Genomic DNA, 15,456 nt, shown 5'->3' with positions numbered 1-15,456 from the left:
ATCTATCTATCTATCTATCTATCTATCTATCTATCTATCTATCTATCAGAGAGAGACTGAGCACATGCAGGGGGAGCAGCGGGCTGAGGGAGAAACAGGCACCCCAATGAGCAAGGTGCCCATGACCCTGGAATCACGAGTTCAGCGATTTCAATTTAGATGTGACCATCCTCCATCCTAAGCCTACAGCTGTTTCTTATTTCCTGAAGTCTCCACCTTCAACCTTCTCACTAACCTTACCCTCTTTCCTCTGTCTCTTCAACCATTCCTTTATCTTATCATCAGCATTTAAATAGTATTTAAATCTCTTTCAAAGAAAGAAAAATCAAATGAGAAAACGCAACAAACAACTGACTTCTTTATTCTCTGAGAGTCAGATCGCTCAAGAACTGGCTTCTCCTCCTTGCCTGATCCTCACCCGCAGTTCATCTCTGAGCATCCCTGATCTGGTTTCCACTCACCCCACTGAAACCTCTCTCAATAAGGCAATGTCCTTACAGCAGCAATGCAAAGAGCTTTCTGTAGAGTTCATCTTCCTTGGCCACCTTTTAAAACTCCCTCTCACCTTTGACTTTTTCATCACTCCTTCCCCAGAATTTCTTCCTCACTCTGGCTACTTTTGTTCAGTCCACTGCATTGTTCTTCCTGCTCAGCCTGTACCTTCACTACTTAAGGCTTCATCCTGGGCCGCTTTTCTTCTGTCTACTCATGAAATAGTATTAAAATCAATGATTCCAGACTTGATGCAGAGAAAGGGGAACCCTCCTACACTGTTGATGGGAATGCAAGCTGGTGCAGCCACTCTGGAAAACAGTATGGAAGTTCTTCAAAAAGTTGAAAATAGAGCTACCATATGATCCAGCAATTGCACTACTGGGTATTTACCCCAAAGATGCAAATGTAGGGATCCGAAGGGGTACGTGCACCCTGATGTTTATATCAGCAACGTCCACAATAGCCAAACTGTGGAAAGAGCCAAGATGTCCATCGACAGATGAATGGATAAAGAAGAAGTGGTATATATATATACAATGGAATATTATGCAGCCATCAAAAAGAATGAAATCTTGCCATTTGCAACGACGTGGATAGAACTGGAGGGTGTTATGCTGAGCGAAATAAGTCAATCAGAGAAAGACATGTATCATATGACCTCACTGATATGATGAATTCTTAATCTCAGGAAACAAACTGAGGGTTGCTGGAGTGGTGGGGGGGTGGGAGGGATGGGGTGGCTGGGTGATAGACACTGGGGAGGGTATGTGCTATGGTGAGCACTGTGAAGTGTGCAAGACTGTTGAATCACAGATCTGTATCTCTGAAGCAAATAATACATTATATGTTAAAAAAAAAAAAGAAGAAGATAGCAGTCGGGGAAGAATGAAGTGGGGGAAATTGGAGGGGGAGATGAACCATGAGAGCCTATGGACTCAGAAACAAACTGAGGGTTCTGAGGGGCGGTGGGAGGGTGGGTTAGCCTGGTGATGGGTATTAAAGAGGGCATGTTCTGCATGGAGCACTGGGTGTTATACTAAAACAATGAATCAGGGAACACTACATCAAAAACTAATGATGTAATGTATGGTGATTAACATAACATAATAAAAAAATCAATGATTCCAATAAACATTTATATAATCATAGCTACAACTTTGTCTTTCTATCTCTGGCCTCTCCCCTGAACTCCAAACCCATATATTCACCGATCTACGAATATTTCCATGAAGGACACAGAGAAAATGTTCAGTATTTGTCAAATAAATAAATGAACCACAAATGGCCTATAGTTTTAGATACTTCTAAACTTTTTGAAGTAAATATGTCAGATTATAACTGCTCTACTCTATAGATCAAGACGCCATAAATTGTCCCCTTCTCTTAAGGACCGTTGCTGACTGTGTCTTATGTACCTCTCATCTCCTGGTGCTGGCACTGCACCTCGTATACATAGTAAGTAGGTATTATATGTGGAAGGAAGGGCACAGGGTGGGGAAGAAAAGGAGAGCAAAAGAGAAAATAGGGTGATCTTTCTTAAAACTTTTTGCTTTGAAATCTGTCAATGCTTTCAATATTATCCCAATAGTCTAGGCTATGTCGTTAGTTAGAATATGAGGATTATTGGATTTTATTTTTAATTTTACTACCTTCATTGGACTCCTTTGGAGGAGAGACTCTATTATTCATTGTTTTAATGTACAGTGTAACTAAAGTAATACCAGGCACTGATGCTCACATTTCTACCAAATTTGAGTTTTTAAATAAGGCAGTGGTATCCTAAGGATATCTTTTGTCAAAGGAAATCCTGCCTCTGCCCTGGCATTTATTTTTTGCAAAGTTCTCTTTCTCCACTCTTTTTTTTACCTGAAGATTTGATTCTCAAAATGTGGTCCCTGGAACAGCATCACCTCAATCACCTGGAGACTTAGGAGGACTAAAAATTTTCATGGGAGCGCAGAACCCAAACTACTGAATCAGAAACTCTGGGGGTAGAGCACAGTACACTGTTTTAATAGGCCCTACAGGTGATTCTTTTTTAAAATCTTTTTATTTATTTATTTGAGAGAGAGAGCATGAGCATGAGCATGAGTGCGGGGAGGGGCAGAGGGAGAAGCAGATCCCCCGCTGAGCAGGGAGCATGATAGGGGCTTCATCCCAGGACCCTGGAATCATGACCTGAGCTGAAGGCAGATGCTTAACCAACTGAGGTGCCCCAATGCCCCTCCTACAGGTGATTCTAATGCCTGGCCACGTTTGAGAACCTCAGACCTAAAGAGATTATACCTTTTTTTTTTTAATTGAAGTGTAGTTGACATACGATGTTATAGTAATTTCAAGCACACCACCTAGTATGCATCTTTTAGGCCAGCACTAACATGACCTCCTCTGTAAGAATTCATCACTCTCTACTTTCTGCTCCCATAGTATTTTGTCCTAATTCATGAATGTTTATTACTTACCACGTTGCATTACAGCTAATTGCTTCTCCATTTTTCTGTCCCTGCTCCTTAAGGGCTGTGCTATATTTATCTAGGGCACCCAGTGAACCCTCATACAATTGTGCTGGATTGGTGACTGAATCAATGAATGCTCTCTCAAATACTTTGACTGGAAGGCATGTGTTGAACTGTAGGAATCTGATAGTAGAAAAAAATCCTACAGCTTGTGTAGGCAGTAGCTACTAACATAGATGGGTGGGGAGGTAGGATATACGATGCTGTTTCTGTCAAGTACCAACCATACTCTGCTATCCCTGCATTTCCCAAGAGTGTAAATAACAGACATGGAAGAATTATCTGCCAACATGAAACTCAAAGTCAAACCACTTGACAACTGTTTACCCTTCCCAAATGAACCACGTAAGGTTAGATAGTGCACATAAATGTTACAGAATGATCTTGTTGATTAAAGTTTAGAAGAGAGGTCATTGTGAGAAATTTCTGGGAGAAAACTCCAGGGTGGAGAGCTGGCTCATCTTGAATCCTCAGCTCCAAGCACAGTGTATGAGAAAACACAGACGCTCAAAACAAAGTGGAATTATTTTTCATTAAATCAGCTAAGTTGTGCTACAGTTACACATCCCCTCTGTGGGTTATTCTTAACATTGTCAGTGACCACATAGGAAGGCTATATATAACAGACAGATGGTTGTGAGAAAGAGTGAGGCCTTCTTAACATTCTTAAATTTTTTTTGCCATGTTTCCACTTCTTATGTACTTTCCAGAAAGACAAACTAGTAACTCTGATTTATTTAGAGTGCATAGTGATATTCATTTATGAAGTTACCGCTTATGATTTAATGTAAATAGAAAGTTACAAATAGATTGTACCAGAAAGTGCCCTGGACAAAATCTTACCATGATTTTGTGAGAGACCTATTTGAGAGAGATAGTAGATGAATATGCCATTTTAGCTTTAAACTTAGAATGCAGATAAAATATGTTTTCTCACTTCATGGAATTATTTTGAATTATCTTAGAAACTATAAGTAGCTTTGCAATTTTGTCAAATTCAGGATTTTTAAATATATTTATCTATTGCACACAAATTACCCATTTAGGAAATTCAGCAATTCCTGAAGGATGTGGATAATTTCAAACAAATTAACAAATGAACGCTTCTTCCCTTTTTGCCAAAAAGGCCTGATTAAAGCTAGACAGTTTTAGAGATGGTTGGTATATAAATATACCATTCAGTTCAGGTAATTGGGTCTGATTGTATCTTGCTTATTTGTGGCTAGCTGATTTTTCTGCAAGACCAATTGCCATTGACACAGTCCATAAACACTGATACTATCAAAAATAACTCAACACACCTATTAAAATTGCTAAAATCCAAAATGCTGACAACACCAAAAGCCAGTGAGGATGTAGAACAATAGGAACTCTCATTCACTGCTGGTGGGAATGCAAAATGACACAGGCACTTTGGAAGACAGTCTGGTCGTTTCTTACAAAATTAAACACAGCAATCATGAGATCCAGCAATCAAACTTCTAGGTCAGCTCATGTCAGCAGCTTTATTCAAGACTGCCAAAACTGGGAAGGACCAAAATGTCCTTCAAATAGGTTAGTGGATAAACCAACTGTGGTACACCCATTCATTAGAATATGCTGAGCATTAGAAATAAATGAGCTATCTGCCCACAAAAAAGATATGGAGAAGCTTAAATGCATACTGCTCAATGGAATAAGCCAGTCTGAAATGACTACATACTGTATGATTTCAACTGTATGGAAAAGGCAAAACTACAGAGAATGTCAAAAGATTAGTGGTTGCGCTGAGTGGAGAAGGAATATGGTGGTGATGAGTAGGTAGACTACAGGGGATCTTTAGAGAAGTGAAACTACTCTGTATGATACTCCAGTGGTGGGTACATGTCATTATACAACTGTCAAAATCCACAGAATGTATAAAACCTAATGTGAACTCTAGTATAAACTGTGGACTTAAATTACTAATAATGTATCTATATTGGTTCATCAGTTATTACAAATACACCATGTTAATAATGTTAACATGCAAGATGTTAACAATAGGGAAACTGGACAGGGGTTTATGAGAACTCTGTATTTTCTGTGCAGTTTCTCTATAAACCTAAAACTACTGTAAAAAACAAAATCTATTTTTAAAAAACATCTCAATGATAAGGATCCTATTCTCTTAGTCATCCTTTACTTTGAAATTAGGAAACAATAAACCTGCCTCTTTCTAAAACTTCTGTGTAAATTTCACAATTCAAGCTTAAGCTACGGCCTTTTTCTAAGGAGTAGAAAAAATGTCATCATGTATATAAATTTTAAAGAACCTGAACAATGTAGTTTATTAAGAACTAATATATAACAGCAGTCAGTTTATCTTGCACAGAATAGGATTTCTGACCTATCCGTAGATTGCTAACTATAACTTTCCAAGGTTTGGTCAGTTTTGGTTAAAAGGGTATTTATACTTTGCTTGTTTGTTTTTCTTTGTTAGTCTTTCCATTCTCTTTGTTCTAACATAGACACCATTCTTCATGTGATTTATGGTTAGGTAGAGTTTATAAATCCTGTCATCTTTTTTTTTTTTTTCCTTATAGACTATTTTCCTTTGGGGCATAGAAACTTTCCTCGGATAGAGAGAAATTAGTTTCAACATGTTTCAGACCACAAAATAAACTTCATGTGAGTCTACTATTCATACTAGGATGGCCATTGCTTTTGGTATACAAAGAAAATAGACATCATCACAGTACCTGTCCTCCCGGTCTTCCCTGGTGGCCCTGGGAATCCTCGAGGTCCAGAAAAGCCAATGGCTCCCCTATCACCTTTAAGACCTGGAGAACCTACATGGTTAATGAAGAAAAACACAGCAGTGATAATTCATTTTTCATATAGATTTGTGGTATAATGAAACAATTTAGTTTTGAATATGCAATAGGCAAATCTCCAAATGAAAGGATAATATTCTTTCCCAAAATTTCATGTGTGACATTGATAAATAATACAAGCAATTGGTAAAAATATTAGCGCACTTAGTACAAGGTAGATATCAATAAATAACATACTGCTATTACAAATAAGAATACATGAGAAATGGGTACCTGGGTGGCTCAGTTGGTTAAGGGACTGCCTTTGTCTCAGGTCATGATCCTGGAGTCCCGGGATCAAGTCCTGCAGCCCGCTTCTCGCTCTGACCCTCCCCCCTCCCGTGTGCTCTTTCTCTCTCACTCTCTCTCTCAAATAAATAAATAAAACCTTAAAAAAAAAAAAAGAATACATGAGAAAAAAAATCTTGGAGTTTTGACCGGAAGGCTTATGCAGTCCAATTGGGAATCCTCAAATGGCAGGATTTTGCTGTAGCTGAAATGGTAACTTTGAAATGTACAAGGTAGAAACTAATTCTTAAGATTTGTTCCCAAGAAAGCACAACTCAAGCAATGAGAAATATATAAAAAAATATATATTTTAAAAGCTATATTTGTATATATTATATATATGTATTTTAAAATTGGGGTCCTAATGCTGGAATATATTAATCTTTCTTTTGTGCACTTGATTTTACATATTCTATTATAATCCCAAACAATAATGTAACCCTATGTGTGTGTGTGTGTGTGTGTGTGTGTGTGTGTGTGTGTGTGTGTAGTATATGAAGATTCATTTATGGGTACATATTATATAAATATACAAACCCAGGTTTTATGTTCTTAAATGAAAACAGCCTTTCTCCCCCTCCCCCAATTACTGTGATGACCATGAAAACTGCATATAAAAGTATTATTTTCCTGTAGAATAAAATATTTCATCCTGGAGCTCCAGCAGTTTGAAATAAACTATTGTAAAAATTTCATTTTAGATTTTAATATCAGTTCACAGAGATCCCATTAATTCAATTTTCAGTTAACTCCTTGGGAAGCACATTATGAAAAATTTAAAAATTATACATCTTTTTCTAATATCAATCTTTTAATATATTTTCATTACTTTATAAGTTCCAGGAGGCAGGACTTACACATATTGAGTAAAAAAAAAAAATCTTGGGGCGCCTGGGTGGCTCAGTTGGTTAAACGACTGCCTTTGGCTCAGGTCATGATCCTGGAGTCCTGGGATGGACTCCCGCGTCGGGCTCCCTGCTCGGCAGGGAGTCTGCTTCTCCCTCTGACCCTCTTCCCTCTCATGCTCTCTCTATCATTCTCTCTCTCAATAAATAAATAAAAATCTTTAAAAAAAGAAAAAAAAATCTTTTCTTGAGGTATATTCATACAGACACCTAAAATTGGGCTAACTTGTCTCAAGAAATGTTAAGTGTATTTTAAATTGTTAAGAAATATTATTCAACTGAGTCTAAACTTTGATTCCAACAGATATTAAGCAGAGATCTAGAACAATAAAATGATAAATATGTTTAGAAATATTCGTAAAGTTAGGCTGTCTCAATTGAATTTACTCAATATATATTACTTTGTATATATATATAAATTCATATACCATATGTTTTAAAAATACAAATGTATATATCTACATATGTATAACAATATATCCATATATCATCCATAGATTCATATATTCAACATACACACACACATACACACACACACAGACATACTCACACACTCCACCTTGTAGTATCTATTAGCTGGACTTCGTAGCATACAGCCTAAAAAAGAACTAACATCACTTCCCAAGACAGGCTGATTGATTAATACTTACATCTTTCTTCCTCATCCAAGCAAGAGAGTCAGACCTCTGTATTCACAGTTATTAAGATCTGCCACTCAAATTTACATACAAAAATACTGACTCTAAATTCTCTCTTTTTTTTTTACTCTTAGAACATTCCCAACTCTTTATAGAGACTCTCTCACTGGTGACTCCCATTTTTACCATTTGCTCCATTAATTCAACAAAAATACACTGAGCACACATATGCCAGTCCGTCTGTTCCTGGGATTACAAAGGTTCTTATCTAAACAGATCTCCCAGTGTGGAGACATATAGCAAGGAGGTGAACAAATAAAGAAAGAAGGTAATTTTGGAGATTATAATTTTAGAATAAAGGGAGAAATGCAATAGAGGATGCCTTGCTTTAGAGAGGGGGGATCATGAAGAACCCCGCCAAAGATGGCTTCCTGAGTACATTACAGTGATACTCAGGATACAGCTGTTCAACTAGGAATTCTGTCACATTGTCAGTGGGCAAACAAATGAATCTATAAATAAATAGAAGTAGATGTGATACTTTCATAGAAATCACATTATCTCTAGACATCTATTATGGGAGATGTTTAGGCAGGCTCTGTATGGCCTTTGGAGTTATATGACCTGTTTAATGATGTCTGAAAATATGACCCCTAAATGTAAGTACCATGACTGAACTTTATTCCACGACATCAGATTCTCTGAACCTTTCCAGTGACAATTAGCTAATGTTCTACAATAACCTGTGGCAAGCGGAAAGGGCCTGACACCTGCTGCTAACCCAGAGGCAATCTAAGTACACAGAATCTCAGTCACAGAAGTTAGTGTTTTGAGGGACCTGACACATCATCTGTCATTTTGTAGAGGCAGGAACAGAAGACCAGAGAGATTCGACCATTTATAGGAAGCTGGTCTGATAATTAGTCACATATCCTGGGTTTGCAGCTCTCTATTCAAGCTTCTTTCTGTGGTCCAGCAGACTGGGGAAGAGCAGGGACTCTGAAATCATGCCCTCTGGGTTCAAAGACTTGCTCTGCCACTTACCAGCTACTGGTTGATCTTGGGCAAGTCATTTAACTCCCCTGTGCTTCTCTAAAATAGGGGCATTGTTTATCCCTAATCATAAGTTTGCTGTGACGGTTAAGAGAGTTAGTAGTAAGTGTAAAACACTTGGAAAAGTGCCTGCCACACAGTAAGTGATTTGTTCGTCTTCTTTTCTTCCTCCTCCTCTAATTATTCTCCTTCTCCTTCTTCTTCATGATACCATCATTATTTTCACCAGCTTTTTGTCAAGGCCGCTAAATTTAATTTTATTTAATGATATGTACACAGTTTGCAGGCATTTTTGGATTCCTTGGCACAATGTGTTACCTCCTGAAGAAACCTGCTTTCGACACTCAGAGCAAGAGTCTGCAGCCAGCAATGCTCCTTACGCATTTGTATATTTAGGGAGTGTGATCCTTGTTGAAGGCTGGGTGAGAGGTCTTTCTGGGACATAGACTGGGAGAAGGGGTGAGGCATGGGTAGATATAAAGATTAATGAAATACAGTTCTTGTCCTTTGATAACCACGGTGAGGATGGACTTTATTTTCTCCTCCAGAAGCATGATTCCTATGGTGGAAAATTCAAGCCAACTAAGAAAAGTAAACAGCACTTGATGATGATCAAAATTTTGCAGCCAAAGGAGCCCTTGGTTCCCTCTTGAGGTCTCTTCCCAGGTCTATAGGTCAGGCTACCCTGGTATTGATCCCAGTGGGCAGAAACAGCCCAGCAATGGCTATCCTGGGGCAATAGTCCAGAAAGTGGCCCCCAAAGGATCTCAGATGAGATCCGGAATCCTTGACCATAACATTCAGCACTTACAGAATTACTTATCATACTGAGAGTTTTGTGAAAGCAGAAATTCTCTCCTTCTGAGTATGGGATCCACAAGGCCTTGTAGGGCATCAGGCACAGGAAAGGGGCTCGGTAAACATGGTGTTGAGTAAAAGGCACTAGGTCATTCTCCCTGGCATGCTTCTAAGGAGCTGCCAATGTGAAATGAGTTTCTATTATGTTATTTTGAGATAAAGCAAATTTTAACAGAATGTCCAGCCCAGTACCTGTAGTATATTTAATGCACTGATCATTTAGGGCTACTAGAATAATCCTTTACGTTTCTCAGGTTTACATATCATGGTTGTGAATCTAGGGGACTTTGAGTTGGTCAAACTGAGTTTAATGAGCTCAACTGGAAGTATAGGTGGGATTTGAATGAACTCGCTGTAATCAGGAAGTAGAAATACAACTGCCCATCATATACTTTTTACTTCCTTATTCCAGTACTTCTATTGGGCAATCAGGCAATCTGGCAGAGAACAAAACAGAATGCAGCAATTAAGTAGGGAAGAATTCATGAGGAGAGATGCCTGGTAACCTGAATACTTCTGCTGCAGTGCCCTAAACCAAATGGCAACTTCATAATCTAAAATAGTCAATTTATTCCCCAACAACAAAATCTAACTCTTTTATATGAGAAACAGCATAATGCCTATTTGTGTAAATGAGCAGTCCCAACAGCAACAGACTAAACTCTCATGAAAAGAATCAAAGCAGCTTTGCAATGGGATCTGTTTAGGGTATTAACAAAAGCTGGAACTTTTAAATCCATCTTTCTATTTCACACATCCATAGTTCAGAAGCGTTGCAAAAGATGCTCCCAAGATGAAGCTTTGTACAGCAAGTTGTAGCCCAGACTGAACTTACATGGTTGAGTTAGAAAGCTTTGACAATTGCAGTTTGTTACGGAGGTGCTGACAGACCCCTGACAGTATTAGCTCTGACAGCTGACAGCATACTGGTTACTTCCCTTGCTATGACATGAGTACACAATTGTGAGGATCTCCTGAGTGCTAGGCAAGCAGAAAGGCTTTTCTGAATAAAGAATCTTACCTGGCAATATTTTCAAAGGCATACCAATAACCCACCTGATATACATATATATATACACACACACGTACATATATATCATATATAATAAAATAATTTTAAAATCTTTTTAATGTGAACTATGTACTGGCTTTTTAAGCATAATGTTGTTAAGGTCAGAGAGATGTCAAATTCACATCTTTCATTTTTAAATACTATTTTTCTGATGTAACCTGGGGGCTAGTCAATATATTGATCAGAAAGAAGAACATTTTATATAACCAAAAGACAGAATAACAGGATGAAGTACATGGTATTTAGACATGATTCTGGCAGCGCAAACCATTCCGGTTATAATTAAGCCATGCGGTATACTCCCCACTTTCAAAGAGCATGCGGGTATTTGATTTCTAGCCAAGAATAACATGACAATCATGCTGTTGCTATTGTCTCCCCTATTTTTGTGAGAGCAAGGAAAGTTCATGCTCTTTCTCCTTTTCTGTCTTCTATGATCTTCTCTCAAAATATTGCTTTCAAGATTGCAACATCAACTGAGGAGAATAATTTAAGACAATTTTGCTCTAAGTAAGATAAAGAGAGTAGCTGACAGTAAAGGTAAAAGTCATCCATATTCTAGTCAATATTTACATTTAGGTTTCATATTTTTTTTAAGATTTTTTTTAAATGGTGGTTTTATTTTATTTTATTTTTTTTAAAGATTTTATTTATTTATTTGAGAGAGAGAGAGAGAGAGAGAAACAGCATGAGAGGGGAGAAGGTCAGAGGGAGAAGCAGGCTCCCCGCTGAGCCGGGAGCCCGATGCGGGACTCGATCCCGGGACTCCGGGATCATGACCTGAGCCGAAGGCAGTCGCTTAACCAACTGAGCCACCCAGGCACCCCTAAGATTTTTATTTATTTATTTAACAGAGATAGAGAGAGAGCACAAGAAGGCAGAGCGGCAGACAGAGGGAGAGGGAGGAGCAGGCTCTCCACCGAGCAGGGAGCCTGATGCGGGGCTCGATCCCAGGACCCTGGGATCATGACCTGAGCCGAAGGCAGACGCTTAACTGACTGAGCCACCCAGGCGCCCCTAGATTTCATGGGTTTAAACAGATATATCCCAGTTAAGGACTATATAAGGAATGTGATCCCATTTCCTTTGAAACACACACACATGCAAATATATTCAATGTGAAGATGATTTTCATATTCTCCTTCTCTTGTGACCTAAAGCTAGGGCTACCATATACTGTGTGCGATCCCTAACACAGCTAGCACTCCCCAGACATGTGAAAACCCCCATGTGGTGGCTCTGGCTAAAGCATTTAACTTTCTTCAAAAAGCGAAAGTCAGTTACATTTGGGACATTATAGTGCTTAGGCTTTCGGAAAACACTTAATATCCCCCTTAGCACACACATGTCCAGATACACACATGTGTGCACCCCACGGGAGACAGCTCAAATAGCAATTCCCCCTACACACATATATGGATGTATATTATCAGGTCCTGAAGGATATGATGAAGTAGTACTATTACCATACCTACTGCACCTGGAATGCCTTGTGGACCACGTTCTCCAGCAGGACCTCTATCTCCTTTTTCACCAGGGGGTCCAGGAGGACCTTTAAAAAATAAGTGACAATTACCAATTACAGTTTTAAAACATAGGTAAAATGAATATGTCATGTTTCAAGACAGTTCTATAAGTAAAGCCAGTCTTCTATTTGTTGTGTAGTAACATAGAATGAGTAAGACTGACCTTCCTGAATGGAGGCGTGCCCTACTATGGAGGAGCTCAGTGCCCTATACTGACAAGGGTGAGATAGCACTAGAATAGATAACCTAATCATGTATTATATATTTATGTGTGCCTAGCACTTTTTTAGGTTCTTAGAACCCAGGAGCAGAGAAAAGACTTGGAGTCAATGATGCCATAAACCCAACTTAGTATTGTGTACATACTAGGCAGATTTCACTGTATTGATTTAAATGCTGTGTGGAAAATGTGGAAGGATGTAAAAATCATGTGTGATTCACACATAGTAGACAACCAAAAACCATGTTGTTGAAAATGACAAACTCAGACGTTTGTTAGAGAGATGCAGATCAGCAGGAGTAGCAATGGTTGAAAAGCCGTTGAGAGCAGGATTTGAAAGGTAATTTGAACAATGGAGAGAATGAGATGAAAGAATCTGGGTAAGAGGGAAAGACTTGGGGAAAGGTAGGAAGGTGAAAATGAGTAAAAGAATACTTTTCAAATAAAATATGGTTGACCCTTGAACAACATAATGGGTTTGGATGTTGGGTCCTCTCATATACAGATATTTTTCGACAAATACAGTACAGTACTGCAAATGTATTTTCTCTTGCTTATGATTTTCTTAATAACATTTCTTTTTTTCTAGAATACAGTATATTAAGACATATAACATACAAAATACATGTTAATTGACTGTTACTGTTAAGGCTTCTGGTCAGCAGTAGGCTATTAGTAAAGTGTTGGGGGATTCAGAAGTTACATACTCATTTTCAAGGGCACAAGGGGTCAGCACCCCAAACCCTGCACTGTTCAACTAGAGTTGTATTAAGTAATTATATTAAGTAGAATCCCTAAATAGATATAGAGATGATAAAATCAGTTGGGAGAGGTTGCAGGGAAAATTTTGACTACCCGGCCTCACAATTTCCCAAGTGTCCCCTGAGTACTGAATTTAATCAATACTGATTTAGTCACTTGAATTTTCTGTGCCCAGCAAAATGGTTATCTAGTGATCACCTCTTGAGAATGATGGCACTTTGGAACTTAAAGGTAACCCTGCTAGTATTCTATCTTCTACGCAGACCGCATAGGACAAGTATTAATCCCTTCACTTCAAGCAGAACACTTTGCAATTTCCTTTTCAACTCCAAAAGGAAGAAACAAACTTGGATATACTACAGAATAATAAATAGCGATGTTTTAAAAGAGGCATTTTCAATCGCTGTGGTTTAGCCAAATGCATAGTCCAAGGATGACACACAACTATATTTAGCATCACTGGTTGGAGAGCACTTGCTTACACATTTTAATCAGGTATGAGAATAAAATACCTGAAGAATTTGAAGAGAGGACCACATGAATAAAGATTATCTCATGAAGAAGTATATTCTGTTCATGTTCCTTATTTCTTTTGAAATCTTGTCCCTGCTTCTCTCCATTTTTCTGATCTGTTCCATTTTTCAAGGTCCAACTTGGATTTTAGAACCTTTCTTCCCTGGTTACTCAACTTTCAAGATATCATTGTTCTTCTCAATGGCACTTTGCCCCTTTCTCTTCATATGCAACATGGGGCAGTAATATTTTATTATACTTTCATTACAAAAGCAACTCTACTTATTACAGGAAATACAAAAGCCTATAAAACTATAATTCATAATTCAATCATCTTAAGAGACTAACCATTAACATTTCTTTTCTGTGTATTTTTTGTTTTGCTGGACTACATTTTTTTAAACATAATCACACACAAATTCCCCTAAGCTATAGCTTTATGTCGGAGACATATATTTAGATGTTGCCTGAGAAATGTCACAGTTCTACACCAGTGAGGAGTTACACCTCCACAACCATGAACATGGCTGCAGTTGATTCATCTCTACGTAGTACAAAGTTAAGGGCAAGCAGGACAGAAAGACTCAATTTGCAGCCCGAATTTTGCTGAGCAAATTGAAAGGAAGCAAATCCACACTACTCAAGCGTGGTGTTTTGAAAAAAAAGTGGACAAGGAAAGACTTTGATTTAGTAATTAGAGCTCTAAAGCAAGACACAGACATTCCAAAAAAAAGTAGAATGTATGAGATAGGAAACAAGTCACTGACAGACTGGATCTTGGCTCTTAGCCTCTGTGGTTAAGAGTTTTCACCATTTATTCAGCCAGTAAGAGATGGAACTCTTTTATAAACACTTCCCTTTCAATTATTTTGCAGGTAACTCTGTAGAGTAACTGCATAAAGCTCTATTGTTGGAGAATTAATTCAATCATAACTAATACATGGGTTATTTTATATAATTCTGAGTCAAAGTTTTTTATATAAAATACTGACACTAGGTTTCTGAATCCCAGAGTAAGAAAACCAGGCATGCCTTGAAGAATTCTAACTAGGTGTGTTGGCTGTTACATTTTTATCCTTATTTTATTGTTCCTGTAACATTAATCTCACTTATTATGTTTCATTTTTATACATTGTTATATCTCTTCTACTGCCTAGAAAACATGGAAGTATCTCAATAAATATTTTTAGTGTCTTTTACATATTTTGGGAGAGAGAAGTACACAGATCATACACCAGTTTTCTCTTAGCTTTGTGTGTAGAACTTTTGAGAATACAGTCAAAATCACGCTATCATGCTACCTTCCAAAAGTGGTCTCCTCTCCATCCCTGCTGTAGCTCACACCTTATCATCCTGCACTTGGACTAGTCTAGAGATTTTTATCTGGTCTGAATGTATTCTATTTCACCCTCATCTTTCCTTCAGTTCCAGCTTTAAAAAAAATAGTACCTCTATCAACTATATATAGAAATATAGCTATCTATTCTGCCATGTTGTGGAAGAAAGAATGAAGAAATTAAAAGTCAGGAGACTTGGTGTCTTTGCAGTCACCCTCTTTGCTCTGAATTACTAGCAAGCCATAAGAATTCACACTATTTTTCTTCAAATTTAATACCTTCTAACTGCAAAGTTACAGGGATAATTCATAAATGCTGCAGCAGTAATTTGCCATTCACAATTCCCTCTATAAAACATACATACAAAATCCACTACTTAGCTCCCTTCCTGTGATTTTTTTTAAAAGGAAAACTAAGATCTCTACATCACCACAAAAAA

The 15,456-nt window shown here is 37.9% G+C and overlaps 1 protein-coding gene across 3 annotated transcripts in view; it reads right to left on the bottom strand.

Moving 5' to 3' along the window:
* Positions 1-15,456, bottom strand: part of MSR1 (macrophage scavenger receptor 1) — a 91,027-nt gene that overhangs the window by 38,457 nt on the left and 37,114 nt on the right. For all 3 annotated transcript variants that reach the window (XM_073902372.1, XM_025886315.2, XM_025886318.2), the window contains exons 6-7: positions 12,131-12,211; positions 5,732-5,821 (exon numbers count right to left, since the gene is read on the bottom strand). In XM_073902372.1, coding sequence (XP_073758473.1) covers positions 5,732-5,821; positions 12,131-12,211 — 171 coding nt within the window. The remainder of the gene's footprint in view (positions 1-5,731; positions 5,822-12,130; positions 12,212-15,456) is intronic.

Source organism: Callorhinus ursinus, unplaced genomic scaffold, assembly GCF_003265705.2.
Source record: "Callorhinus ursinus isolate GAN/ISIS: 27379988/994484 unplaced genomic scaffold, GSC_fseal_2.0 scaffold17, whole genome shotgun sequence".
Taxonomy (NCBI): Eukaryota; Metazoa; Chordata; class Mammalia; order Carnivora; family Otariidae; genus Callorhinus; species Callorhinus ursinus.
This window is presented reverse-complemented; position numbering and strand designations above follow the sequence as displayed.